Below are 26551 nucleotides of genomic sequence, written 5' to 3' on the forward strand. Positions count from 1 at the left end.
AAAAGCCAGTCTCTCATCCTTTGTGCCTCTGGCCTCTCTTGATGCCTGGTGCCACATTACCCAAGGATTTTCAGCCTTTTGTTGTGTCTGGGGAGACCTCAGTCTGACTTAGCAAAATGTCTACAGGGTCTTTGATGCCAGAGCCATGATGACCAGAGGGCACAGGGTGGGCAGATCATGCTGTCAGGGCTTTTGACCAGATTTTTTACTCCCATGCCGACAATCTTGGCAAAGGACTTGGTCATACGCTTCCCTGTGGTCCAGAAAGTCTCTGATGTTTGGGTGGGAGGGCATGCATGGCCCATGCAGAGCCAACATAACCTAAGGTAAAAGTCCAGCTCTGTAGGGTTTTTTGATATAATCTTTCTTATTTTAGGCACTAGTCAATGGAATTAACTATTTTTTAGTTATTTTTCCTGTATCCACAGGTTCAATGATGTATTTAACTCCATAGGAAAAATACTATCCAGACCCAGACCATATGATTAAATAAACCCCACCAATTTTTCTTAACATAACTCACTATCTTGTGTTGTAGCTGTTCATTTCCTACAGTTAATCCAATTGCTGATGAGGATTTTGATGGCAAAGCAAAGTCTTCAGAGAATATTTCAGCAAAGCTGTGCTTATTAGTTGTCATCAAATCATGCAGCTGGCATAACCGAGCCAGCCTGCACAACAGAGCCAGTCGGTGCCAAACACGGCTTTGGTGGGCCCCAGAAAGCTTTGGGAAGCCAACAAGCATGCAAAACAGAACATTTCATCCCTGTGCTATCTGTTGTCAAGTTTACCCTGTTCTGCTCATCATATCTAGCTGCGAGGGGGCATCTTGGAGACTTCTTTCCAAGGACACAAGTTGATCTTGCACACACGAGGGCAACCCAGTGTCCCCCTGCTGACACCAGGTGGGCAGCACTGCTCCAGACAACCCACCGTGACCAACACCAGAGCCTGGCTCACTGGCACTCACTCCTGGTCAGTGCCTATTAATGATTACTCACCAGCACATCTTCCTTCACTTTCCTGAGCCTCAGTTTGCTCCCAGACCATATTTGCATTCTAACTTAAAATCATGGCCCATAAAATGCCTCAAGAAAATTTGATTCATGTCTTTAATCTGCTTTTTATCTGGGCAGTAAAGTCTGCCACAGCAGAGAGCAATCATTGACTGAAAACCAGTCCAGGCACCTCGCTTCACCTTCTGTTTCTATTCCCCGTGACAGAGGCAGGACTGATATTTCCATTTCTCAGTGAAGCCTCGAGGACTTTTCTACAGCAAAGGCGATGAGTTGGAAGCTGTGTCTATCAAGCTCCAGAGCCACCACCTGCATCCTCCATGAGCTGTTCCCCACTGCCTGTCCCAGTGGTGCTGCAGGAGGGCAACGTCCCTCTGCAGGGCAGAGGCCATCTCCCCACGACCATGGGCTCAAGTTTTGGTCCTCATGCTACTGCAGGATTAGGTTCTCCATTGGGATGCTTTGACCTTGCAGGAAGAGGAGTTGGCCAGCTCTTGGGAGGTTTTTGATGACTTACTGCAAAGGCACCAAACAGGTTCATCAGCCTCATTGGTCTTTGCCACTGAAAAGTGGAGGGGGAAAAATAAAAAGAAAAGAAGACTTGGTTTTTGTTCGTTGGCTTCTTCCATCACACCCCAAAGCCAAGGCCAGCAGAGAGGGCCCACGGGGTGGGGAATCAGCACTTCACTATCTCCTGCTGCTGCCAAAACATGCGTGCAGACCAGCAGCCACCCCACCTGGTGGGGCTCACCTCCTTGGCGCTGTGGCCTCCAGAGGTGGTGCTGAGGACCCGGCACGGGGCTGGGTCTGCGACCACGGGAGCAGGCCCTGGAGCAGCGCCATGGCCTAGGGAGGCCATGGAGGAGCACCAACAAGGGAGCACCACCAGGATGCGTCTGATTTTACACAGCTGCTTTCTTTGGCACAAGTTAGTAGGTTCCTGAGAGTTAAAGAAGATGTACGTAATCTGGACTTCTATTCCTGGGCGTGCTCTGACCCTGATATTGATCTGTATGTCCCATCGCTGCACATCTCAGTGATGCCACAGCCCCTTTCCCTACCTGCACCCTGAAGATGATCTCAAACCAAAAACCGTGCCAGGAAGATCTCTCAGTAGCTATTTAGGAAGTGCTCACAGTGCTTCGTGGGAAGATGGCATTACAGGCAGCGGACTTAAATTTAGGAGTTATAAATCTGGTTTTGGAAACCCATCACGTCCTCACAGCTTCTTTCTCTCTTCCACAGCTATTTTTTTTTCTCAGTTCTACAGTTATATTTATTGTTTCTATAAATTATTTGAAACAGCCTGGACCTTTTTTCATTAAAAGACATGCTGTGAATTCCTTGACACTCCCAGGTGAACCCCTGCAAATGACAAGCTCATATATATTTTTACAGCTTGGTAGGTGACACCGAATCTCAGAAAGGTACCGTTTTGCTACTGGCTGCTTCTGTCCCTGGGGATCCTCCTTTGGCATCAGGCAGGATTTGACTGTGCATATGCACATGCAGATTTATCCAATGTTTCACCCCGTAAGGATGCAGGGATCCAAGTGCTCATTAAATGATGGCCCACCCTGGAGATGCAAAGCCCCTGGGTAATGTGTGGAGGGAGACAGAGGATACTACAGCTCTCTAAAATCAAAAACAATAAGCAAAACAAAACAAAAACAGAAAGCAGAACAATTTCCACTCCCTTTCCTCATGGCAGCAATATTTTTGGAGCAATGAGGACCAGGCAGGATCAGACCTGCAGCTCGCACTGGAGACGGGCATCTCGAGCAGACAGCTGCAGCCGCGTTTGCAGGGAAAACAAAATCTGTCTGATGCGGTTAAGCTGCCGTGGTACATGCGAGTTGTTCCCCTGGGAAAGGCAACCTGGCCCTGCTCACCAAGCCACTAACAGCGGGCACACGCAGGGGCCGGAGGCAGTGGGCAGGCGGGGGGTGGCAGGGATGCTGGGGCTATTTATACATCCTCCTGGCTTTGCTCACTGACAAATTTTGCCACCACGGCAGATCTGCCCTTTGCAATCCGCCCAGATGAGGACCAGAGCCACGCCATCTCGGTCGTTTGGGGCTGATTAGAGCCCTCCTGGGGAGGCAGATAACCCCCCCAAAACCAGAGCCAGGCTTTTAATAGCACTGCCACGGTGCCTGCACTTTGTTTCCCTGGACATGCCTGTGGCTGTGCGTTCACAACCCCCATGGAGGGCAGCGTGGTCAGATGTTGCATCTGTACCGATGGTTCATGGCCAGGAAAGGCTGAAATCATGGGAGCAGCTTTGGGTATACGTGGCCACGGGGCTCACACTGTGTTTACAAACAAGCTACAAACTGCCTGGCATCATGAATGGGTGCCATCAGTCTTGTCCTAACACTTTGCAAATTTTTTGTGAATGTAATCCTAATTAAAATGTCCGAACTAATAATGCATATGAAAATATATATAACATAACATAACATAAAAAATAATTTTAAAGCCTCTAGACCAAATCCACAGCATATTCAACTGCATAAAGATGTAGTGTCCCTGCACAGAAGGGGACACCATGCCCTCTCCCTCCCGGTGTAGGACACCAAACTGTGAGGAGAAGAGATCACGGAGGGGAGGACAGACGAGGAGGAGGAGAGAACTGGAGAAGAGCTTATCAGATGGGAAGGAGTCTGTCCCGATTTCAGCACCTTCACCAACAGCTTTGTCATTTTGTTTAGCAAATGGGAAGAGCTGTGCCAAAAATAATAGGCAGCCGGCTCAAACCCAGCCCGGGGCGCAGGCTGTGTGCCACACGTCTAGTGCCATGCTGAGCGTAGCAGACCACAGCACCAGCCCTGGTGAGCGTTAGTGATAGGTAAGGAGTGGTTTTGGTTGCTTTATGTGCTTGGCTGGGCTGTGCAGCACCCAGGGACCAAGTCAGGATTGAGCCCTCGTGGTGGGCTCCACAATGGTCAACCATGGTTGATGTGATGGTTGATGATGGTTGATGGTCAAGCATGGTTGGGTTCTGGGTGGGACACCAGGTTTTGCGGTGGGTTCTGCTTCATTGTTGTGCCTCTCATGGTCTTGCACATTTGGTTGGAAAGGGCAGCAAAGGGGTTAAGGGGAAAGGGGGTGAGATGGGCTGAAGAGGGCTCCTCATTGCCTTTTAATGGTTTGGTGGCTGCTGCCAGACTCCTTGCATCCCACCTCCGCAGACCTCCCTGCTGGCACAGCAAGGCACAGCTCATGTCACCCCCAAAACCATGGATCAGAGCAGACATTCGTGCACACACCCACTTCTCCCCCAGCCCTGTGGCTCTCCTGAGCCTCCACGTTACCCACAGAGCAATCCCCTCTCCTGCAGGGACCACGTGCAGCCCTGCTGGACCCCAAAAAGGCCAGGACAGGACTCCTTCCAGAGCCCGGGTTCAGCGTTCAGCAAACAATGTTTACAGCTGGTGACAACCATTACTTCTCAGCATGTTTCCATCAGGGGTGAAAGGAAAGGCTGAACTGGTACTGAGCAGCCAGATGCAGCGAGAGCAGTGATGAGATACGGCCGGGCAGCCCAGACCTGTATCTCTTCCTGGGATTTTTCTCCCTACAACACTTTTCCCCTAGCTTCAGGAGGGGAAAAAATTTCCGTTGAAGATGCTATTTTGCAGGAACATGTTGAATACAGCAATGTTTTCAGAGGAGGAAGGAGAAACACTTTGGTGGTGTTGCTACACTTGAAGTTGTCTTTTTGCTTTTGTACTTCACACTATGTTTTAATTATAGCTTTATTCTAATGCCTTGCATTCAAGGGTGTATGTATGCTTTTTGGATCATCACACCAATAAAAAGCCAAAATGAGCTGAAAAAAAAATGTTTTCCTGAGATGTAATGGTCCTGATTTCACTCCATCTGGGTGCGAGGAAGGAGGGGGAGCATGGGGGGGAGCTAGGGGGCAGGGGGGCTACAGCACCTCCCAGCCTATTCTATGTTCCATACAGCAGGAAAGGCAAAGAGCAACAGTTTTTCCCAGGTTATTGGCAGGAACCTGGGCCAAATAGTCTCTTCTCCAGGTTTTGGGGTGTTAATCCAATTAACCAAAAAAAAATAATAATAAAAAAAAATGGATGGGGACAGGAAGCACTTGGGACAACTGAGGCAACAAACTTGCCTGCTCCTCCATGCTCACCTGTCAGGCTAATTCCATCTTTTCGGGGTACTAGGAAACTAATTCATCCTCAACTTAAAAAATAAATAAATAAAATCCTGACATGCCAGAGGTCTGCTACTTGGCTCTGCCTGCAGGGAGTGGCAGGTAAGATGAGGCAGTGGGGAGCTCTTGAAGCGAACCCTGTCTTCTGGGGGCTGGGGACGTGCAAGTGTGGGGGCTTGTGCACACAGGAGCCCCCACTGTGACGGGCAGCGATGTGCTGCTGCCAGCTGCTTGGAAAAGGAAATCCAACACTCGGGTTTATGATGTTTCTTTGCTTGCCATGTGGCCAAAGGGCTCCCCAGCCAGTGGAAGTGCCCAACTCCCAATACACTTCGCTGCCCACAGCATCCCACCCCCCGACCTCAATTAACCAAAAGGACTTTGCAGGTCAGACCATTGCCGTGCATCCTTTGGAGGGGTTGTGCCAGGGCCCGTTTGCACCCCCAGCACCGCAGCAGGAGCCAGAGCTGCACGGGTCAGGGCACCTCGGCAGGCCCCTGAGCTGAGCTGGGTGAATTCAGGGCTGGGAAACCCCCGTCCTGCCCCACTATGCCCTGGCGATTCTTTTTTTATACTCTGTGAATAAGAAATCTGGAGCTAAAATCAAAGACCCTGGAAGCCTGCTCCCTATTAAACTTAATATTCTGATTTTAGAGGTATGTGTCACTCTAGGAGAGAGAGCTGTGTTTAAAGCACGAACAAAACATCAGTTTCTCAGAGCGGAAATCGCTCTTACTTTGCATTTCTGCATGCGGTCCTGGCATGAGCTAATGCCTCTGAGTCCTGCTGTAATAACACAGAATGGAAAACTCTACCCAGACAGTGAGAAATATGTATTTCGTGGGGAGAAATGTAAAGTCATCCACCTAGGAAAAGCCAGACTGGTGCTGCATGCAGGGGGAGCAACAAGCCCCTTCCGTGGGTGCCAGAAATGGGGAGGGGGCTTGGAGAGGGGCTCACACCCAGCACCCCACAGGCAGCACCACAGCAGCCCCAAGTCTCTGCACTGAGAGGAAAGAGGAAAGAGGAAAAAATATGACTTGGGACAGCCTAAATGGTGCCTTGCATGGGTTGGTTCTGGCAAATAAGCCCAACAAAACCAGGACTGGCCCAGTACCTGCAGCCAAAATCCTCTCCTTGGCACCTGGGCTGCTGAAACTGAGGCTGGATGGTTTCCTAAAGAGCATCCCTGGCTCAGGCAGGGATTAATTTTGGGATGGAATGACGGAGTAGGTGACAACCGCTCTCACTTATACCTTGAACATCCACCCGCTTGTGGATATTTTCCCCTCCCGCTGAAGTCAAAGGAGGCTGATTTCAAGGGACTTGCCTTCCAGCCATGGTGGGAACAGAGATCATGTTTCTGGGAACAGAAATCATGTTCCTGCTTATTCCACCAAGAATATCCTTTCTCTGTAGCACACACACAGCTTTAGAGAGAAATACACGATTTTACCAGTAAATACAATACCAAGAGGAGATGGCTGGGGATAAGGGATAATGTTAAGGCAGCATCCCAGTGGGATGCTGCAGGGACAGATCCACAGCTCAGGCAGCCTCTGGTGTCCCCGCAATGGGCTTCCAAAATAGCCCAGGAGCATCTGACAGCCTGCACAGAGTTAAGACTGAGTCAACGTTCCTGCCACCAGCCTCGCTTCAGAGGGGCTCGTAACTCTCAATATTCGTGCTCTCGGGAGGCCAAAACTTGGCACAGAAGCAGATGGCCCAAATGCAGCTTTATTTGGTAATAAATAGCTTAAACCTCATAAGCCACTTTAATTTTTTTCCAGCTGAAGAATGTAAAATGGGAAATCAAAAATGCTTGGGATCTTTTTTCCCTGCGTTCAGAAAATTTTGAAAAAGCGGCTTGTATTGAAGAATGGCAGGGTGTTGCTTTTTGGTTTTGGTTTTGTTTTTCAGATGCGCACAACCCACAGTGCTATTTCTCAAAGGCCTGGCCTTTTCAACCCCAGCCCTGAAGCGAGATCAATGTCCTTTGCACAGCTCAGTGCCAGCTTCGCAGCCAGGGCTCTCTGCTCGGCCGAGACCTCCAGGGGCGGCTGCAGCACGGGGGTGGTTCAACCTCCTGCACCTTCAGCCTGATGTTCAGGAAGAGCTACCACACGGCGGAATTCCCCAAGCCCTTTAATCGATGTCAGTAACAAGTTGAAGAAGGATTTCTGTTTTGATCGTGCCCCTGTGACACCCCACTTCTCCGGTTATTGCACCCCAGCCCCACGTTTTTCACCATGCACCTGTTGGGATTTTAGCACTCTCACATTTACTCCACGCTCGGAGGTTGCCCTACAGCAACCAGCTACTTTCCAGCAGCCAAAAAGCCAAAGAGATGCTCCAAGCCCCTCGGCCCAAGGCTTGGCCAAGCTTCAGAAGTCCATACCAGCTGGAGCAGATCGAAATAGCAATGGTTTTGCTCAGGAGGTCAGCTCTGGATGTCAGAGGGTCCCCAGTGGGATGCTGGGCTGCTGCCCAGCTGGTGCCGTTATCTGAATGCTTCGTTTTCTGTGGGGCTGGGATTTTTTGGAGGAGTATGGGAATGTTGTGCTGGCTCTGGGTCGTGCAGCACAGACTGGGGAGGACTCCGCAGGTGTTACCTTAGGAAAAAGTCCTCTCCTTGGGGTGGGGACCCACTCCTCATCCCCTCTGAGCCACATTCCTGTTTGCTGGGGGGAGGTGACCCTCCGTAGGGGAAATTTCCCCCAAAACAGCCTCCCACCAGCTTCCCCTCTTCAAAGCCGGGCTTGTAACCCAACAGCACACAGAGAGCCTCCCCACGCAGTTACCCCACAGCTTGATGACCCCAAATCCTGGCAGACCCAGGGGAAAATTACTTGCAAGAGAGAGGGACCAGGAGACTGCTGGCTGGCAGCAAGGCCCATTGCTCGTCCTTGCCCCAGAGGGGTTGGGAACCTCCTGGAGGTAACTCCAGCTACAACAGGGTATTCCCACCTCTCGTTCATGTAAGACATCTCATAAGGGCCTCTGGAGAAAGCACCAGCCGTGGTCCAAGGCTGGGAAAAGCCTCGCTACCACGGGAGGAGCCAGGGGCTCAAGCAGGCTGGGAGGGTGCATGGGGAGGAGCAGGGGGACCCCAGCAGCAATGTCTGTGCTGTTCTTTGAGCAAAACGCAACCTCCAGCAGCCCACTCCCCATCAGACTATTCAGCCAGGTAAGGCAGAGCTAAACTGGGCATCGCAGGGTGGGAAATGGGTCCTGATTGCTCGCACTGCACCAGCAACCGCGGCACGATGGGCACCTCGTGGGATGGAGAGCACGGGGGGCCAGGGGAGCTGCTGGGAGAAGAAGGCACGTCCCGGGGGGGAACAAACCAAACCGTGTGGCCTCAAGTCACCTGAAGGGAGGGTTTCCAAGGTGCTGGCAGGCCGGTTTACCTCCCTTCACCAGTTTCTTTTAAAGCACTGCCTCCTCCCGCTGTGCGGCGCGGGAGCGAGCCGCCTGCCTGGCACCCGAGCTGACCTCCCGTTATGAGCTTTACTGTTCCTGACAGTGGTTTTGCCAAGCCCGCTCAGACAGCAGTATTTTTCCTCTCCCACGTGGATGTTGTTTTATTACATCCACCTCGGAAACCTGCGTGCTGCCGTTCAGCACAACCCGCAGGCACGGCGGGCAGGGGAGGGCCGTGCAGCCCTCAGCCCTGCTGGACCAGCTCACCCCCAAGGGAAGCCTGTCAGCAGCACCAGGTTGCCATTGCTACCCCGTTTCCCAAAGCTTTTGAGAAACAAAACAGGGACTGAGAGGGATTTCAGCTACTGGGGCCATGGGTGCTGCTCTTACAGAGGCAAAGAAATAAAAGGCAGAGGTTTCCAGTCTCATCCCATTGGAGCAGATTGCCCAGGTTATAGAACAATCTGTAAATTGTTGTTTACAGGGATGGTTAAGTGCCCCATAAACACCAACAGTGGTGATAACTGAAGTGTCAGTGGGGAGGAAGGGAGGATGCTGCAGCAGCATCCCTGGGGTTTCTGCCCTGCTGATGCTGCTCCTGCCGGCACGACGGGCACTTTTTAACCCAACCGATGCATCAACCCACGTATTTTGGGGGACCATCCACTACCTGCCACATATGAGGTGAGATTTCCGTCATGCAGATGGGTTATTTCATGTTTGCAGACTATCTCATCCAGGCTGTTAGTGGCTTTGGTTGGTGTGAGATTCAGCAGCTCTCCAAACTCCTGGTCTTGTACCTCTGGCGATGGTAGGAGGTCCCAGTGTCGGACACCAGGAACTGGGTTTGGGGAGAACTGCTGAGCCCAGTTAGACCAGCCAGCCATGCCAGCACAAGAGGCGAGGAATTAGCCAGGTAAATTAACACAATGCTGTTGGGGAAGGTTGGTGGCCTGGGTGAGACACCTGCAGCCTTGATGAACTCTTTCCACAAGTCTTTCCCCAGTAAAACTGATGCCGTGATTCTGCTTTTCCCAGATAAAACCTGTGTTCAGTAAAGTGCCTGAACTGGCAACATGCAGGTCAGGTGAAGCCTTTAAAAAAACAGATTTCCAAATAAATACAAGTTCTGGTGACGTGTCTGTTGGATATCCCAAAATGGCCACGCTGATCCAACCTAAGAGCAGATCATTGCCCGTAGACCACTCCCACCTCTTCGCAGACCCAGAAGAGCAGTTAATAAACCTCAGACTGGCTCAAGCTTTCCTCCACACCCAGAAATTCCTCTCTGAGCATGGCTGTCTGTCCATCGAAGCTATGGGAGGTGGAGCGGGAGCTGGGATGGGAGGCTGGCAGAGACAATGCTCCGCTTCGCAGCTGCTGATTAAACCGGGATGACGATGCTCGGCACAATGCCAAATTAATTAGCGCTAGCCACACGATCTACAGGTCCCTTTTGGCTTCAAAAATTTTAGAATCTCCCAAATTCATTTTCACGTACCTCACCAGCCTGACATTTTCCCTTGAATTTGCTGTTCCTGAAGCTGTATCTCCCTTTGATAAGAGGCTTGTGCCATTTTTAGACACCACGAGCTCGAACGCACGACAGGAAGAATTCAGAGCCTTTGCAGCTTTTGGCCTTTCAGAGGGGATGGGCTAATCTTTGGCTGATATTTAGCAGAGGCTTGCAGCGCAGCACACCACCTCCTGCTTGGTATTGCAATGACCTTTCGGCTCCATTTGTGAGGCCATCTGAAATCTGCTTGATTTCAGTTCCTCCGCAGGACCTTCAAGCAGATTTTTCGTGCTGTGGCAAATCACAGCACACCCAAATTAGCTGATTCTGGGCTTAAATAACACACAGAGGTGGCAAAGCACCTGCCCAGTGTGGTGTGTACCAAGCTGGTTTATGGACCCTGTTCTACAGGGGGGACAGGAGAGGGGCAGAGGACAACCTGGTCTGGGAGGCAGAGGTGGTGGTGGTGGACCTGGGGCCAGGCCGAGTGTCTCCGATGAGAAAGTGCTCATACAACCACAGGTCCCCACCATGCCACCCCCTTCCCCACTTCAGCGAGGACCAAAGCCACCTTTTCCCCTATGGCTGGCCAAGGTCTCCTACACCACCCGTGTTTGCATTTAGGGATGTCATCCCGGCCGTGCTAACACTGATCTGGGTGTGACCATGGCTAGTAAGAAGAACCAAAGAAGAGCAGCAGGGCTGGGTTTATACCATTAGCAGCCCAGATGCCCCTTTTTGCTCTACACACCCCCTTTGTCTCAGCCTCAGGCAGTTTTCTGCCCTACAAGCCATACAGACGTGTGCCCAGGAACGGGAAGAGTTACCCCAGGAGCAGCTGGGTCAGCCCTGGGCGGGGGCAGTGGATTTACAGACCATGAGAGCTCGATTCCACCTACGTGTATCACTCCTGCATCTCAGGGGGTGAAGGCCCATCCATCTCAAAGCATCTTGGAGCACCTTCTACAGTGTCAGTCCTGGATGTTCAGGAAGCCTTTAGGAATTTGTAACTTGACCTTTTCAGCTGGCACTGTGCCACCCTAGAGCCTCCGCCTGGCTCCAGCAAGACATCTCCCTCTGCTGCAGACCAAGGAGGGGGGGCTGAGCCTTTCCTGCCAAGCAGCTGGGATGCTGAACTCCTTCCCCAGCTTTGCTCTCTCCCACAGGAGCCCATTTCTGGAAGACCCCATGTCTCACCCGTCCCACCACAGCAAATGTGCCACAGCCCATCCTTAACAAGCAGGCGACAAACCCGGGTGCTGCTCCCAGCCTGGAGAAATTTCCCACCAGTTCAGGGCAAACAAACCATGCCACGCTCTTCCCAGCAGCACACGGAAGCCTACCAAGAACGTGCAGTTCTGAAGCGGAAAAAAAATACACCTTTTCTAGCCTCACATGTGACCTCCAAGCCCCAAGGATTTTTACTGATTGCCAAATTTAATTTATTTTGCTGTCTTCTCGGGGTGACGGCTTCACAGAGCTGGGCCAGCGTTGTTTCCATTACAGCCTGATGGTGTTCAGAGAAGCTTCAAATTAAATCTCAGTCACACATTAAGGTCAGGCAGCTCAGCTCCGTTAAGGGGTGGCGAGGCTCAGCCCCCACGTAATGGATGCTGCCCGTGCCTCTTAATGATACCGGCGGAGGGACCGGGCAGCACCCACACGCGGCGATTGGCACCCTGCTGACACCGGGACCACACAATTGATTTAAAAAGTCCATTCATCTTCTGCAAACCACAGCTTCGGTTTTCCTGACCTGTGACAAATCAGCACGAGCCTCAGTTGAAAGACAGAGCCAAGAGAGGAAGAAAAATAGAAACACCAAAAAAAAAAAAAGAAAAAAGAAAGAAAAGAAAAAGCAAGAAACAGATTTCAGCAGGGTTGTTCTGTTTCAATTTCTGCCCCTCACTTTATGAGCAAAGTTAAAGGTTTTCCACCCCACTGTTAGATTTCTGCTTGCCACAGAGAGGGCAGAGGGGATTTAAAGATGCTTCAGGTTCCTCCCTGTTGTTGGACTCGTGGGATTTGGGTCTGGATGTGCCCACCGCAGTCAGACCTATAGGTTGCTGTTCTCCACCTGCTTTTCACAGACCAGCAGACACCAAAATTGGTACCCCCTTGGGCTGGATGAGAATATCAGTCATTTGTGATACCCAGTGTATAAGCAGCTGTGTGCCCAACGCCATCATTTCAAAGACATTTTGTGAGTGATCGGGGTGGGGGAGAAGAGGAGGTGGGGAAGAGGAGGAAACAGGGCCTTGGGGCAGTACCACAGTATGGAAAGTCTGGGTTGCAGGCTGGAAGCCATCATGTTGTCACTGCCGAGGCATTTTGGAGGTTTACAATAGCTCTTTTACTCCGTAAAACTCATCCTTCCTAAAGCAAAACATTTATTCCACTTGAGTACAAATAACAGTTAAATATAGGCAGATCAGCTTAATAGCGTAGTTATGCCTATTAAAGTGACTGTAAAACTAACATCAAGGCATTTCGCATTAGTTCCCTCTCAGTGGCTCCAGATCTGATTTACTTGGACAAATCCCCTGCTATGGAGAGGTGGCCACAAGGCTCCGCATCAGTCGGACTTGAAAAGCCAAGATCTGTCGGCCACACGAGGGAAGCAAACCTATTGATCAGCGCGGCTGGGTAAAGAAGTCACACGGTTGCTGCCGGCAGCTGGGTTTTCCCCAGATCATTATTTTTAAGCAGATTTCATAGAGAAGATGTGGCCTGAGTCACTCTTCCAGCTGCTATAATAGGTGATAATGGGAAAATGCGTGACCTCGGATTAAAACAAAATAAGGTTAAATTCATTCTTTAAAGAAAAGTCTTTCTCCTCTACCTTTCCTCAGTAAGGAGCATGGAGAGGAGGGTGAAAAGCAGACATCCACTTTTCCCCATCCCCGTTTGCCTTTCCCCAGGAACTTTATCCACCAAGCAGCAGACTCATCCACGCTTTCCCCGTTCCCCAAATTTTACACCTGGTGGTCTACGAGGTAACACCAGCGTGTTGTACAGGGAGAGGCAGGAAGGTGGGAGACCAAAAGCATTCACTCAACCTTAGGGAAGGCCAGAGGGTCCCACGGAGCTGGGCTCAGCCTGATGTGCCCGCGTACCCATTGCCCACCCAACCCAAACGTGACGTTTGGGCAGATGTGGCTGCGGAAGTGGATCCCCATGGGGATTCCCCTTGTTTGGACTCTGGTGCCAAGCAGAAAGAAGGTGTCCTACGTTGAGTTTTATGGTGGGGAGAGAGGAGGGCTCAGTTTTGCCCTCTGGAAGGTGGGAACTGGGGGAAACAGTCACTTTTCCATTGTGCTTTTAATCATTTGGCTTGGGGAAGGTGCCCCAGGTGCAAACTGCACCCCTGCCCATCCGTCCTCCCCGGGAGTGCTAGCCCAGGAGCAGGCACCACCGAGGTGCTGTCAGCTCCATCCTTGCACGTATCCCAGCCTTGGCTGGACAAGACCCTGCCCCGAGCAGGAGGCTGGAGACCTCCAGAGGTCCCTTCCCAAATTAATTTCTCAGCAGCTCTGTCAGCCGGTGGAAGATGCTCTAGCAAAAGCATAAAGTGCCCACAGCAGCACGATGGAGCAGCTGGGTGTGCGCCTCCCCATTACAGCCCCAAAAGCACCGACAGCATGGAAGAGTCTCCTCTTCCTTGGCTGCAAGGGGTGTGCTTGTGAATGCACACCCATACACGGAGCACAGCACTTCTGCATCATGAGCAGTGAAGATTTCACTTAAAGACTGGAATAAAAATAGTACTAGGTGTGCGTTTTCCTTTTATACCATCAGTTTGCTGCATACCTGAACCTTTAGGGAAGGCAGGAATAGATTACATATATATATATATATATATATATTTTTAATGGTGCTAACTGCTGAATCCCAGAGAAGACTTCTGCCTGAGTTGAAATAATAGGGCATGAGTGATACCAACCCACGTAATGTCCGGTGGTTGGTGGTTCTGGCAGATATCAAATAGAAGAGAGAAAAGCAGCGATTATAATGGTGCATTTCAGACCCAGCCCAGCCCTGGGGAAAAATACCAGCTGCTCAAGCCACAAACCCTGTTGACTCCGCAGACTCCCAGTAACAAATAAAAAGGAATTAAAGTTGGGACCTGAACTTTTAAGTTTACGTTAATTAAAGCCCGGTGTCTCTAGGACATTGCCGAGCTGCAGGCTGCATTTCTAAAATTTCTCTCGTGTTCTTTGAGAAAGATAAACTACAACGCACAAAACCATGGAAGCATTTTGACCAAGCAAATCAACCCGAGCCCCACGAGGAGGTGCTGGCGGGCTCAGAAGTCACCCACGATTTGGCAGGTCTGCAAACCTCCAGTCCAGAGAGGAGACCACACACGGGCTGTCCCCAGCCCCGAGTTCCCTCATGCAGAAATCTCGACTTCTGACACTTTTACAGAGAGATCGTTCTGGTTTTCAGAGTAACGACACAAGCTGTGCAGATGGAAAACCTCCTCCCAGGGCCCCTGGGTTCAGGTCATTTACTCTCCTGCTCTGACAGTGTATGTGGGTTTCTGCTCCGCGATTTGGAGAGCCACACAGCAGTGCAGCCCCCACTGGCACTAACCTGCGAACAGCTGTAAAGGCAGGGATGCTCTCGTATTATGGATGCAGCTCGGGCAGAGCCTCATTTTTTCAGTGAAGAGCTGTGACTAACTCAGCTGAGCTGCCCAGTCCTTCAGAGCAGCTTTGGACAAGTTTCCATTTCGCCTTGTTTTGTGGAAACACAGCAGTGGCTGCCCCATCCCCTGCCCAGCCTGGACATGGTGGAGACCCACGGTTCTCCAAGCCACACCAGGGCTCAGCCAGATCCTCTCCCACAGCCGCAAGACTTCCAGGATTTCTGAGCCCTGGCAAGAGCGTGAAAGCCCCCTTCCATGCCGGGAAGGCATCCTGCGTGCAGACACACAGGGAAAGCAACTCCTGCGCCTTAAGGGCTGCGTCACGGCCAACCCAGACCCCAGGGAGAGGCGGGGAGCAGCCCCCCGAGGCAGGCATGAGTAAGAACAAAGCACCTTTTCATTAGCCTTTTGGTGCCTGGACCTTGGCAAACAATTTGCATTTTCATGTTACTGTTGTGTTCTGGGCTTTTATCCCCCTCTCCCTTTTTTTCCCTTTTTTTTTTTCGTTAAATCACAAAGTCTCATTATATTTGTTGGCTTTCTCCAAGCTCCAGCTCCCTGGCGTGATGCGGGAGTGCGTGCGTCACGGCATCGCTAGGAACAGGCTTGGGCTTTACGCTGAAAAAAAAAAAAAAAAAAGAAAGAAAAGCAACCAGGAACTGGGTCTATTCAGAGAGGAGCATTATTTCGGGGTGCCACCTCTGCACACCCACCCGCTCATCGAACTTACCTCCAGCAGGCTGCCTTCGGAGAGGACTCCCCAGGGTCCTCTGCAGCGGTGGCAGCTCCAGGTGGGGTTATTGTTGGGTGCCCTGGCACTTCTCTCCTCCCTGTCACCATCCCTTGCAGGAGGGACTCACCACGAATCTGAGGCTCTTTGGCTCTTGTGCTGGCCTGGACGTCACCACCAGGGATGCCACCTCCCACCAGGGGACGTTGCCGGTGAGTTTGGTTTCTGCAAAGCGTTTCCGCCCCTACGTTTCCCATTTTGAATTGCAGGGTGTTGGGAAGGGGCCCTCGCTGCCTCCCTGCTCCCATCACTGAGACGAAAAACCTGTGACCAACAACGCCAGCGTGCCAAAGCCAGGAGGTGGGGGAGAGGCGAGGCACCAGCACCCCCTGTTCGACGTGGTGAAAGAGCAGCGGCACTTTTGCAAAATTATTTTATAGAAATCACCTGTCCAAACCTCCCCCCTCTAAAAGTAGCATTTTCTAGCAGAAGTGCCCAAAATGCCCACGCTTTAAAGCTGGCACTGTGGTTACAAGCAAGCCCCCAACATCCCCGTGCTCCCAGCACCAGCTATTGCAGCATCCACCACACCTCCCGAGGCAGGGGCTGGAGGACAGCAGCCTCTGCAGCCTCTGCGAGCACAGCCTCCCCATCCTGTCAGCCCATACAGGGCTCCCCACAAGGTTCCCCATCTCCTGGACATGCTGTGACAGGGACAGCAGAGCCTTGCCCTCCCCTCCACCCACACTTCATATCTCGAGTGCTCGAGCACCTTCGGTCCCCGAGGCAAGGTGAGGAAGGAGCAATTCAGAAAAACCCACCACACCCAGAGGGAAAAGTGTGGCAGGTATTTAAAAAACATGCTGGGAAAGGAAAGAGGTGAAGGTGAGGGAGCGGCGTGAGGGTAATACCACCAGCAGTGCTGGCCAGGACGGCTGCACTGGCACGGGACAGCCGGGACGCAGAGGAGAGGAGCTCTGGCGGTGTGCGTTTGGCACCCAGCCTGCCCGGTCCAAATCCCTGCACTAACCAATGGTAACTAGCACTTCTGGCCTTAGATCTGGGACCAGCCTCATGCAAGCACTTGCTAAGAGCCTCAGATGTGTCTCTGCAGACAGACAGAGGATGTTCTTTACAGCAGGTCACGCTGGGCACCTAGCAAACATACTTTGGCTTCCCAAACAGCCCCCGGCCCTGTTCGGGAGGAACCTCTTTCTGGCCAAGGAACGATTTACTTTGCCCCCTTCCCCTTGGTCCACGTCCCATTTTTCTAAGCTTGTAACTGCCTCCTGGAAAGGTTGTCCTGCCCTGGGACACCCCTGCACCCTACAGGAGAAGCACCTGGATGGCATCACGGGGTGTTAAAGCACTTTCTGCTGACTACATACACCCGATTCCTGCACAAGCCGATGTCACCACACGGTTTCACAAGCACAGGGACACGGGACTGGGGCAGCCCATCCCTGACCACCTCCTGCTTTCCAAGCGAGTACTGAACGCTGAACCCACCTCTCCAACACGCAAGGAATTACAGTGAGGTGAAACGTTCCTGTATGAAAACCCCTCCCGAAGGACCGCAATGCAACGGTTTTATTCTCTGCTTCCAGGTGATGCTGTTTTATTCCTTGCTGTAAGACACTTCACCTCTGGGGCTGTGGCCCGTCTCGTCTCAGCTCAAATGAAACATTTAAAAGCCCTTTTCCTGTCATTTTTCTGAAAAAAATCAAAAAGGATATAAAGCCAGGAAAATAAATTTTCAGCCAGTGGACCGGGAAATCATCATCATCATCAAAACCAGACCTGTTGTCACATAGCACCCACTGGGACTCGACACCCCTCACCCGGGGGGGGCAGTCCCCATGCAATACGCCGCTCCCTGCACTGCTGGTGAGCTGCTGGTGTTCAGCCCACAGCTCCACAGAGCAACCTCAGCGCCACACGTCCAGCCCCCAGCAGTGAATTTAACGCAGGAAGGAGCCAAAGAGCTGAGATTGAGCAAGGACGGGTGATGGGCGTGCTGCTGGTTTAGTAAGAGCAGAAAGCTCTTCTGTTGGTCGCCCTTCATCCCTTGCAGATTTTGGGTTGAGGGGCTCTGTGCCCCCTTGTCCCCCATCCTCCAGCCGTCTCCTGCCCACCCAGGCTGGCCCATGCTGTCGTTTCCCACCCGAGCCAGTGATCAAAAAGCCCCACACCAGGTTTGTTGTGGCCGCAGGGCTCTTCCCAGAGAACACAATACACCATTATCCCCCGTTAACGCAAAAATTCCCATTCAGGTCAATGAGGGCTGAGCAAAACCAGCCTGCACGGCTATAATTGCGGTGCTGAGCTCGGGTCGCACGCGTGCAGACCCAGCACCTCCTCTGTCTGGTCCTTTTCTCATAGGATTGCAAGCAACTGAGAAAATAACTATTAAAAAACGTGTTCTTCGGGCTTGTTCGTCCAAGCCCGCTCATGTCATGCTGTTTCTGTGCAGAAAGCTGCTCCGTTCCTTATCTCGGCCCCTGGAGATCTGTGGGATATCACAAATAATGATTGGACAAGATAAGGGTTTCCCAACGTGCCAGCTCCTAGCATCTAAAATGCCTCATCACAATGGCCCCAAACAAACCAGTGCCGGGGGATGCTGTATCTCATCGATTTCCAGTCCAAAACCCTGCTCTCTTCCAGATGCTTTGAGCAAAATTTGCATTTTTCCCCCCATTCTCACACCCCAAGACACCCATCTCCAAACCCTACCAACACCCTCACATCCCACCGGTAGGAGCAGAGACCAAAGACGCCTGATTTTGGCCACGCAAATCTTAATCCTCTCCCAGTCCCTTCCAGCTCCGAGCACGGAGGGAGCTTCTTAATTCCAATTAGCTGCTGCTGCAGTAAAGCACCCCCCCGGGGCGGCGAGCTGTCAGGATCCGTCCCCTCAGGGCTGACCACAGCAGCATGATGTTAACAGGCCGGTGATTCACAGCGCTGCAGAGTTTGGGGGAAATGTAGCACCATTCATGACCGAGAAACTCTCTTGTTTTCGGCTAAATATATAGAATAATCACTCATCCCCCGAGCAGCAGATGCAAATTATACATAGTATTAGCCTCAGATGCCAGCCGCTGTCGTGCCGGTGCGGAGTGAAGCCGCTTCCCAAGGCTCCACAAGTCCCTTAATCTGCCTTTTGACGTCAAGTGACAAATTTCTTGCCAGGGATCATTAATGGGATGACTAATGAAAGCTGATAAGTGCATTTATAAATGAAATTAAGGTATTAATATTAAAGGCCAGGCTAGAAGAAAGAGAAATGTGGATTTAGCAACAACAACAACAACAAGAAGCGTGGCGATGGGCGCGGGATTTACAGCTCCCTTCCCACCGGGCACGTTGTAGACGTGGCATCTGCCACCCGGGGGACACAGAAGGTGCCAGGCTCCATGGACACTCCTCCTCGAGCACCAGCATCTCCAGTACCTTCAGACACTGCCTGAGGTTTAAAACGCTCCTTCCTGGACTCCTTTGCTCGAATTTGCCAGCAAATGTCAGATGATTTTTGAAAACGTGCCGATAGTCTTGCAAAGATTGCCAAACTCACATGAAAACAAAATAATTAGGCTGGGGCCAGTTTGCTGCCAATTATTTTTTAACACCTGAAACTAGATTCTCATCTTACTCATCCCACTAAAACCCCAAGCAACTGCTTTAAAGGTTGAGGGGTAATTTTGGATTTATGCACATATCAGCACGTTCAGACCTTTAAAGCCAGATCCCGTGTCCTAGCACCTTCACCACCAACCCAACACTCGTTTCCAGCTCCAGCTTCTCCTCACTGAGGTCTGGGGCTCACAGCTGAGCCCGTTCAAGTCTCAGCTCCCACCAAGTCTCAGCTCCCACCGGCTGCCAACAAATGGTCTGAATGGAGCAGACAAACGTCCCCCCATGCCCCAAGGGCACAGATGAATAGATCCCATCCAACACTGCAGGGTTGCACAAGAATGGGCACCACCCCACCTGCAAAACAAACATGCAAACGAGCAAACAAAACCAGGAGAAAGCCTCCTTTTTTCTGTAGATGCCCAGCGTATAAGCAGGAATATCATGGAAACAGGTTGGGGTGCTCACGAGTGGTGGCTCCTAACACATCCATAGCTCCCAAAACCACCCAGATCCCTTTGGACATATCCGTGTTTGAGCTCGCAGTGCAACGGAGGAAGAGCTGGATGCCCCCAGAAGGTGGATGAGGAAGCCCAGAGAACCCCACGGGAGGAGCCCAGCACGGGGAGCTGCCACAGCACGGCAGAAGCACGGGGCACTCTGTTTCTGGATGTCTTTTGGAGATTCCCCAAGCCTGGAGAAGATGAGAGCAGTTTTTTGGAGCAGCTCCTAACTCGAAGCCAGCCTTGGGTGCCTGGACACCAGAGCCACCATCAGCTTTGTCCAGCTCCAAGAGTCCTCCTTGAGGGCCCTTCAAAGAAATGCCATGTCCCACAAGAAACCATTGCCTGGTTTTCTCCACTTTCAGGGAAATGCCTGCTCCTTGCACCGTTCATGGAAGAGAGACACACAATAACAGCTCCACAGCATCGCCAGAGCCCTCCAAGGAAAATGAGCAATGGGCAGCAGCACCATCAGAGCTGATAGTCCCCAAAAACATCACCCCAAGGTGAGCCATCCCCAGAAGCAATAAATTCAAAGGAGCCTTTTGCTGGACTGCAGGGTTCCTGCTCGGTGCCTTCTGAACTGTTCAGAGCAGTTTCTTCGAAGCAGAGAAGAAAACCCCAGGCTTCAGTTAGGTCACAGAGGGAGAAACGTTTGCCAAAACCCATCTGAAACCAAAGCAGCCGGCCAAGCTCATCACCTGAAATCAACGTCTACTGGTGCCAAGCATTGCAGGGCTGATGGTCCTTTGTAAGGGAAGATGCTCTCCTCTCCCTGAAATGATGGATTTCATCTCTTTTGAGTGGTCTTCTGCACAGGGGTACCCAGATCTCCCCCACACCCCCTCCTCGGGTGTCACCTCCAGGCAGGGAGGAGGACGGGGACACGGTGGCAGAGCCATCACCTCCAACTTCTCCCTCAGGGGGAGACCTCCTCCAGAAAGCACCAGGATTTTTGTGCATGCTGGCACATGCAAAGTTGTGTTCCCTCAGTTATTCATGGAGACATCCAGGTTATTCTCCAAGCTACCAAAATCCTCTTAGGGAAAGGGTATCTCCCTGTGGGGAATCTCCCCACAGGCGCATCCTCACATCGGGGGGGGTCAGAGCCCACCAACGTGCCCCAGATTGCCTCTCCCCATAACTGCATCTTCACTGCTTCCAGCTTTGCTGCGGACCCTGCTCAGCTTATCCACCCAAACCAAAACCCTAATTCTCATTAAGAAGCTACAAGCCATAAGCATATGACTTTCCTGCATGAACGTTTAAATGAAGGGAGAGAAAACAAACACGATTAAGGACACTTACTAAGAGAGATCCAATGCACGTGCCCAGCGGCACAACCCAGCCACTGCTCGGGCTGTGAAATGCAAAGGACCAGCAGGCAGGAAAATGGGTGAGAAAAGGTCCTGGAGACTGCAAAATTAGGAGAGGGGGAGCAGAAAGGGTTAAGCAGAGGGGACCCAGAGCAGAAGTGAGTTTGATCTCACTGAGTGCTGCCTGCCCTGAGCTCTGCAGACCTGAGCGCTCCAGCACAATGTGGGGCTCTGCCGTGTCAGAGGGAGTGCTAAACAGTTCCCAAAAGACCCGAGTTTCACCCTAAGAAGGTTTAGCAGTAAGATGAGACAGAAGAAGGACTAATTAGGGCCCTCCATGGGGTCCTGTGTGGGCAGCCAGGGGAACTGTGGCCCCTGTGCCCAGCCCCACCGCAGATTGACCCAAACTGAACCAAGAACGGGAGAAAATGAACATTTTCCCCAACGGGTGTTTGTCCCTGCCCCGAGCCCACCGCAGCCATCGTGCTCAAAAACTATGCGTTGCACTTCTCCATCCCAAACCCCATGTGGCCCAAACTCCTGGACTTCGAGCAGGGAGCTTGCAGGAAGCAGTGTTTTGAAGCTTTACTTCAGAGACCCCCATTTAACAGGAAAGCAAAGCCTGGTGTAACCGCTTGACTCCAGGAGCTGCGGGTTTTGTAAAACCACCCAAATCCCGTGGTATTCCCAAGGGTCCCGACGCTTGGCAGTGCCGTCATGACTCCCCCGGTTGCAAAGCCAGCTCTGCTCTTGGGGATTAAAGATGCTGAGGTTGATCTAGGCATAGGAGACCTGCAACGCCCCCCCACCTCTGCACTTCCAGACGTTTCCCCCCCCAAAATCTCACCCCCCTCCAAAAATAATCAAGCTCACACTTACTCCATGGAGCTCCTTCCAGGCGGCTCGTGGAGGAGGCGACCGAGCCTGCAGGTGGGTGTTTCGGGGTCCCGCTCTCCCCCAAAACACACGCCCCGGGGCCAGGTTTTGGTGGCCAAGCACTGGGACTGAGGGGCCCCCGGGAGGGATTTTGGGACCCCCCTTCTCATCCCAGCCACGTTTGCTCTTTCACTTGGGCACAAACTCACCGCTTCTCAAATAACACACCTCCACGGGGCCGGATCCACACGCAGCACGGTAAGTCCACATCAACGCTCACCAGACTTTGCTGATTATTCCCCAAATGAGGAACGGCAAAATGTGACCGCCATCCCTTTACCTTTTCCTTAAAAATGAGCCCTGTGCAAGACCCAGATGGGTCCGGCTCCCATTTGGCAGCACGGTTATTAAATTCCCGCAGATGTGTTTAAGACCTTTACACAACCCTTACATAAACCAATCTCAGAGCCAGTTTTGTCCGTGTTCGGGATTATCCTTCTCCCTGTTACAGAAAGAGGTTATTTAGAGCAGACCGCGGGCTGGGGTTGGTGCTGGAGGGACAGAAGCGCTGCGTGTGCCTCCACACCCACAGCAGCACCAGCACGGGATCTGTCTGGGCTTTCCTCAGCCCGTGGATGCTAAAATAAAAAAAAAAAAGATTATTTTCTCTGTCCAGGTGGCTTTCTGAGACTCAGGGTGTCAAAGGAATTAAGTCATTAAAGTGCAGATGTGTTTGATGGATTATGAGCCACGGAAGCCCGCTGGTTACTGACTAATAACGCTGGGAGGTGGAGGGGGGGAAATGTTTCCTCTCCTATGAATGTGTTTCTAACAAGACAGGTCAAAATATGATGGGAATGATAAATTGCTTAGGATATGTCGCCATTAACCCAGCAGCTTTTTATCACCAGATTACTGAGGTATGGTTAAAGAGCATACTGACCGCCCCGTTTTGCTCTGTACCAGCACCACTTTGCAGGGGAAGACCTTGGGGGATGCAGCCACCCACGGGTTCGGGGGGGAAAAGGGTTTATCCGTGTCGGGGTTCTGGGGCAGGGTGGGGTGGGGGGGGTGTTCATTTTTTTGCTGTTGCTTTACACCATAACCAAAACTCTCACCGTTTCACGTGGGGTGGGGGGGGGGGGTTTGAGTAATCGGAACAAACGAATGAAAAAAATAAAAAGATAAGGAGGAAAAAAAAAAAAAAAAAGGTCACATCGGAAAATGATCAGCCCCAACAGGCATGCACGTCTCCCTTCATGCAAGCGAGAAGCACAGCCTCCCTCCTCGGGGTGTGCGCGGGGACATGTGTCGCGGAGCTCAGCGCTGGCCCGGGGCGAGGATGGAGCGAGAACAAAGGGGCACGGCACACACTGCATCCAGGGGGGCCCGCTGCCGCTCGCATGGGGGACAGGATGGCCCAACAGGCATCGAGATACACGGAGAAGGAAGTATGGAGGAGGAGGTCGTAACTCAAAAACGGAACAGAAAACAAACAAACGAAAAAAAAAACGAAGAAAAAAAAAATCTGAGGGAAAAGCCAGGAGGGAGGTGGAAAGGCATGGCCTTGCAGAATGATGCGGCTCCCGGAGGGGTGCTGGGGGAGGCCGGGCGGGCGCCTCGAACCGCTTGCTTTTGTTTGGCTTGCTAGTGGAGCTCTGTAGGGACGGTGGCAAGGGGATTTCAGCGGTGGGAGCCACCGAGCTGCCGAAATCCACCTTCCCCCTGGTTAAGGATGAGCACCCGGGCCCTGTGGCTCTCCGTCTCCTCAGGGCGCCGCTCGGACAAGGTCCCCCCGCGCCCCAGCCCTTCTCCTGCTGGCCCTGGCACCCGTGCACCACCCTACAACCAAAATTTGAAGGTTTTACAGGACCCTTCTGCAGGTCTGGGGCAGATTTTACGGCTCCTGGTGACTCCTCACAAGGCCGGAGGCCGACTCCGTGACCACAGCAGGCGTCAGAAGATGGAGGGCCCGGAGCAGAAAGAGGCAGCCAGGGCAGCAGCAGCCGGGACGGTTTTAGGGACCTGGCAGGGATATTTACAGCCCTGGGACCAAGGCACAGCGACTTCTCGCCTGGCAGATGGCAAGCACGCATCCGTGCTCAGATATAGGGCCACAGGCAGGGGGGATTTTTACTTCCCAGGGCCATTCACCTCTTGTTAATCAGAGTTAAAGGAGAGAACTCCCCCATCCATCCGGAGGCCGTCCCTCAGTTTTGCACCAGTCTGGTAAGGAAGGTGTAACATAACTAGGATAAAATCAGTGGCAGACCCTTGATTAATTACCTATCTTTTCTGATTAATAGCTTGGATTTCTGCTTTTTCGGGTTTTTTTTTGGCTATTCCGTTGTCAGGCAGGATTCTGCATCGGCACACTGGCAGCACAGAGCGTGCATTGCGGGAGCAATGTATACACAGAGTAATGCTGAGGGTTGATATGGGATGGGGAAAAAAAAATGTATCTATGTTAAAAAGCCCCCATATGTGCGCCAGGGAGAAATCCACTCACTCAGACCTCACGATGGGGGGGGGGGAGGGAAAGCAAGGAAAAAATCTAAACAGCAGGATACGACAATAAATGGGAAAACAGCAATAGAAAAAGCACACTAGGTTAATATAGGAAAACTAGTTTCTTTATTGAGAGATCGTATATTAGTATTAGTGGAATCGTGTGTAACAATGTCATCATGCACACAATACAAAAAGGCAAGGCCCACCATGCTATGGAAGGGCAACAGAACAAAAGCAGCGTACACTGAGCAGATGTATAGGCTACAGCACATTACATTTCAGCAGGGTATGTCTCTACAGAGAGATTTACATCAGAAACTAGGTAATGTAAAAAAATACAGACCATGCTTTAGTTTTAGTACAAGAAAAAAGGTGGAGATACACAACCAAAGGGTATTCGGTACAGAAAATTACCCACAAAATAAGAACAGGAAGTAATTCAGCACAGCAGAAAATAATGTTATCCCTGGTTGATGGAAATCCATTTTGCTGGTCGGGTGTGTGTAGGGGTGGGGGGCTGAAATCGGGCTTTATTTTAGGGGGGGTCCCCGATTGCCATCCCACCCCCCTTTTATTTGGGATGTTACGGATCACACCGAATTGTGGATGCCCTCTCCCCATTATTATTTTTTTTTTTTTTATCTGGGGGGGGATTTTTTATTTTTTTTTTAATTTTTTCGTGGTTTTGGCAGCGGGACCCCCCTGCAAGCCCCCCCGAAACCCCAGCAAAAGGAATCCCCGGGGCAGGGATTTACAGTGCCATGTCCTCAGCCGCACAGGATGGGGGCACAGATGGCGGGGGTGGCCGCTGGGGGCGGGGGAGCGGGGAGGGGTAGGGGGGGGAGGGAAGGTGAATTAAATAACAGAACGAAAACAAACGGAAATCGGTATTTATAAAAAATAATAATAATAAAAATTAAGGGGGATGGATCTATGGAAGCGCAGGCGGGGGGAGGACAAGCGGGATGTTGGGGGGGGGGGGGGAACAAAAGAATATAGGGAATTGGGGGGCGTGGGGGCCCGGCTGGGGCTCGGGGGGGTGGGTTAGGGCCGGGGGGGTGCGGAAGGGGCGCGGAGCAGCCCCCCCTCCCCCCCCCACGGTTCGGGCGGCCCCGGGACGCGAACCCGCGGCCCCGTCGCGGCGTGGCGGTACCTCTGTTGCGCACGGAGCCGAAGACGGGCAGCACCAGGTAGCCGACGTGCACCAGGACCATGCTGCGCGCGGGGCGGCGCGCGGCCCAGGCCCCGGCCCCAGCGGCTCCAGCTCCCCCGCTTCCCGCCGGCCCCTTTTCCCGCGGCGGCGGCTGCGGCTGCAGCGGGAGCAGCAGCAGCAGCAGCGGCAGCGGCGGCGGCGGCGGCGGCAGCGGCAGCAGCGGCAGCGGCGGCCGGGCCGCGCTCCCCGCGCGCGCGCGCGCACGCACACACAAAGGCGGCCGCCGCCAATGGCAGCGGGGCGCGGGCCCGCGCGTACACGCCCCCTGAGGAGAGGGTGGGGGGGGGGGGGGAGGAGGGGGCGCGGGCACGCGCACAGTGTGACTGAGGGGTGGGAGGGAGGAGGCGGCAGCGTGGCCCCATCCCAGTTTTAATCCCCATCCTGTGGCACCCGGAGGCCGCCGGTCACAAATCTGCCCCGTTTATCCCCGCAGCGTAACTGGAGAATGGGAAATAAATAAATAAATAAATAAATAAATAAATAAGCAAAAATCGACGCTTTCCGCCCGTTTCTGCCAGCTGCCCCAAAGCCAACTGCTTGGGTGGCAGCTGGTGGAGGGGGCTGGGGCTGTGGCGCATACACACACACACACACACCCAGGAACCCAATCCCCAACACCACTGGTCAGCATTAACATTAAAATTACTAAAATAGGCCTCGGTTCCCACCTGCCTTCACACTCGAAGCTTGCACCCACAGGCACCCCCTGGGGTCCCAGCAGCCCCGTCTCGGGGTGTCCCCAAACGCTGGCCCCAAGTTGTCCTCCAGCAGGGACGGCATGGCGCTGAGCTTTTGCCTTCTCCACAAAAATAGGGGTGAAACCCTCCAGGACACGGGAGTGGGATCAGCCAGCTCAAAACCCTACATGCCAACATCATTCGAACCTGGCTTTTCCTTGCAGACCTTCGCCACAATAGCAGAAAAGCCCTGGTGAACACATACACACATACACACACATACACACACACATATAC

General features: G+C 52.4%; 1 protein-coding gene across 2 annotated transcripts in view; it reads right to left on the reverse strand.

The window, feature by feature from the left end:
* ARK2C (arkadia (RNF111) C-terminal like ring finger ubiquitin ligase 2C) overlaps positions 1-25771 on the reverse strand; it is a 42324-nt gene extending 16553 nt beyond the window's left edge. The window contains exon 1 of one of the 2 annotated variants that reach the window (XM_035560036.2): positions 25518-25771. In XM_035560036.2, the coding sequence (XP_035415929.1) occupies positions 25518-25578 (61 nt within the window). In that variant the 5' untranslated portion in view covers positions 25579-25771. The remainder of the gene's footprint in view (positions 1-25517) is intronic. The other variant, XM_035560037.2, reaches the window with a different exon arrangement.
* Between the last annotated feature and the right edge of the window lie 780 nt (positions 25772-26551).

This window comes from Cygnus atratus, chromosome Z (assembly GCF_013377495.2).
Source record: "Cygnus atratus isolate AKBS03 ecotype Queensland, Australia chromosome Z, CAtr_DNAZoo_HiC_assembly, whole genome shotgun sequence".
Lineage (NCBI taxonomy): Eukaryota > Metazoa > Chordata > Aves > Anseriformes > Anatidae > Cygnus > Cygnus atratus.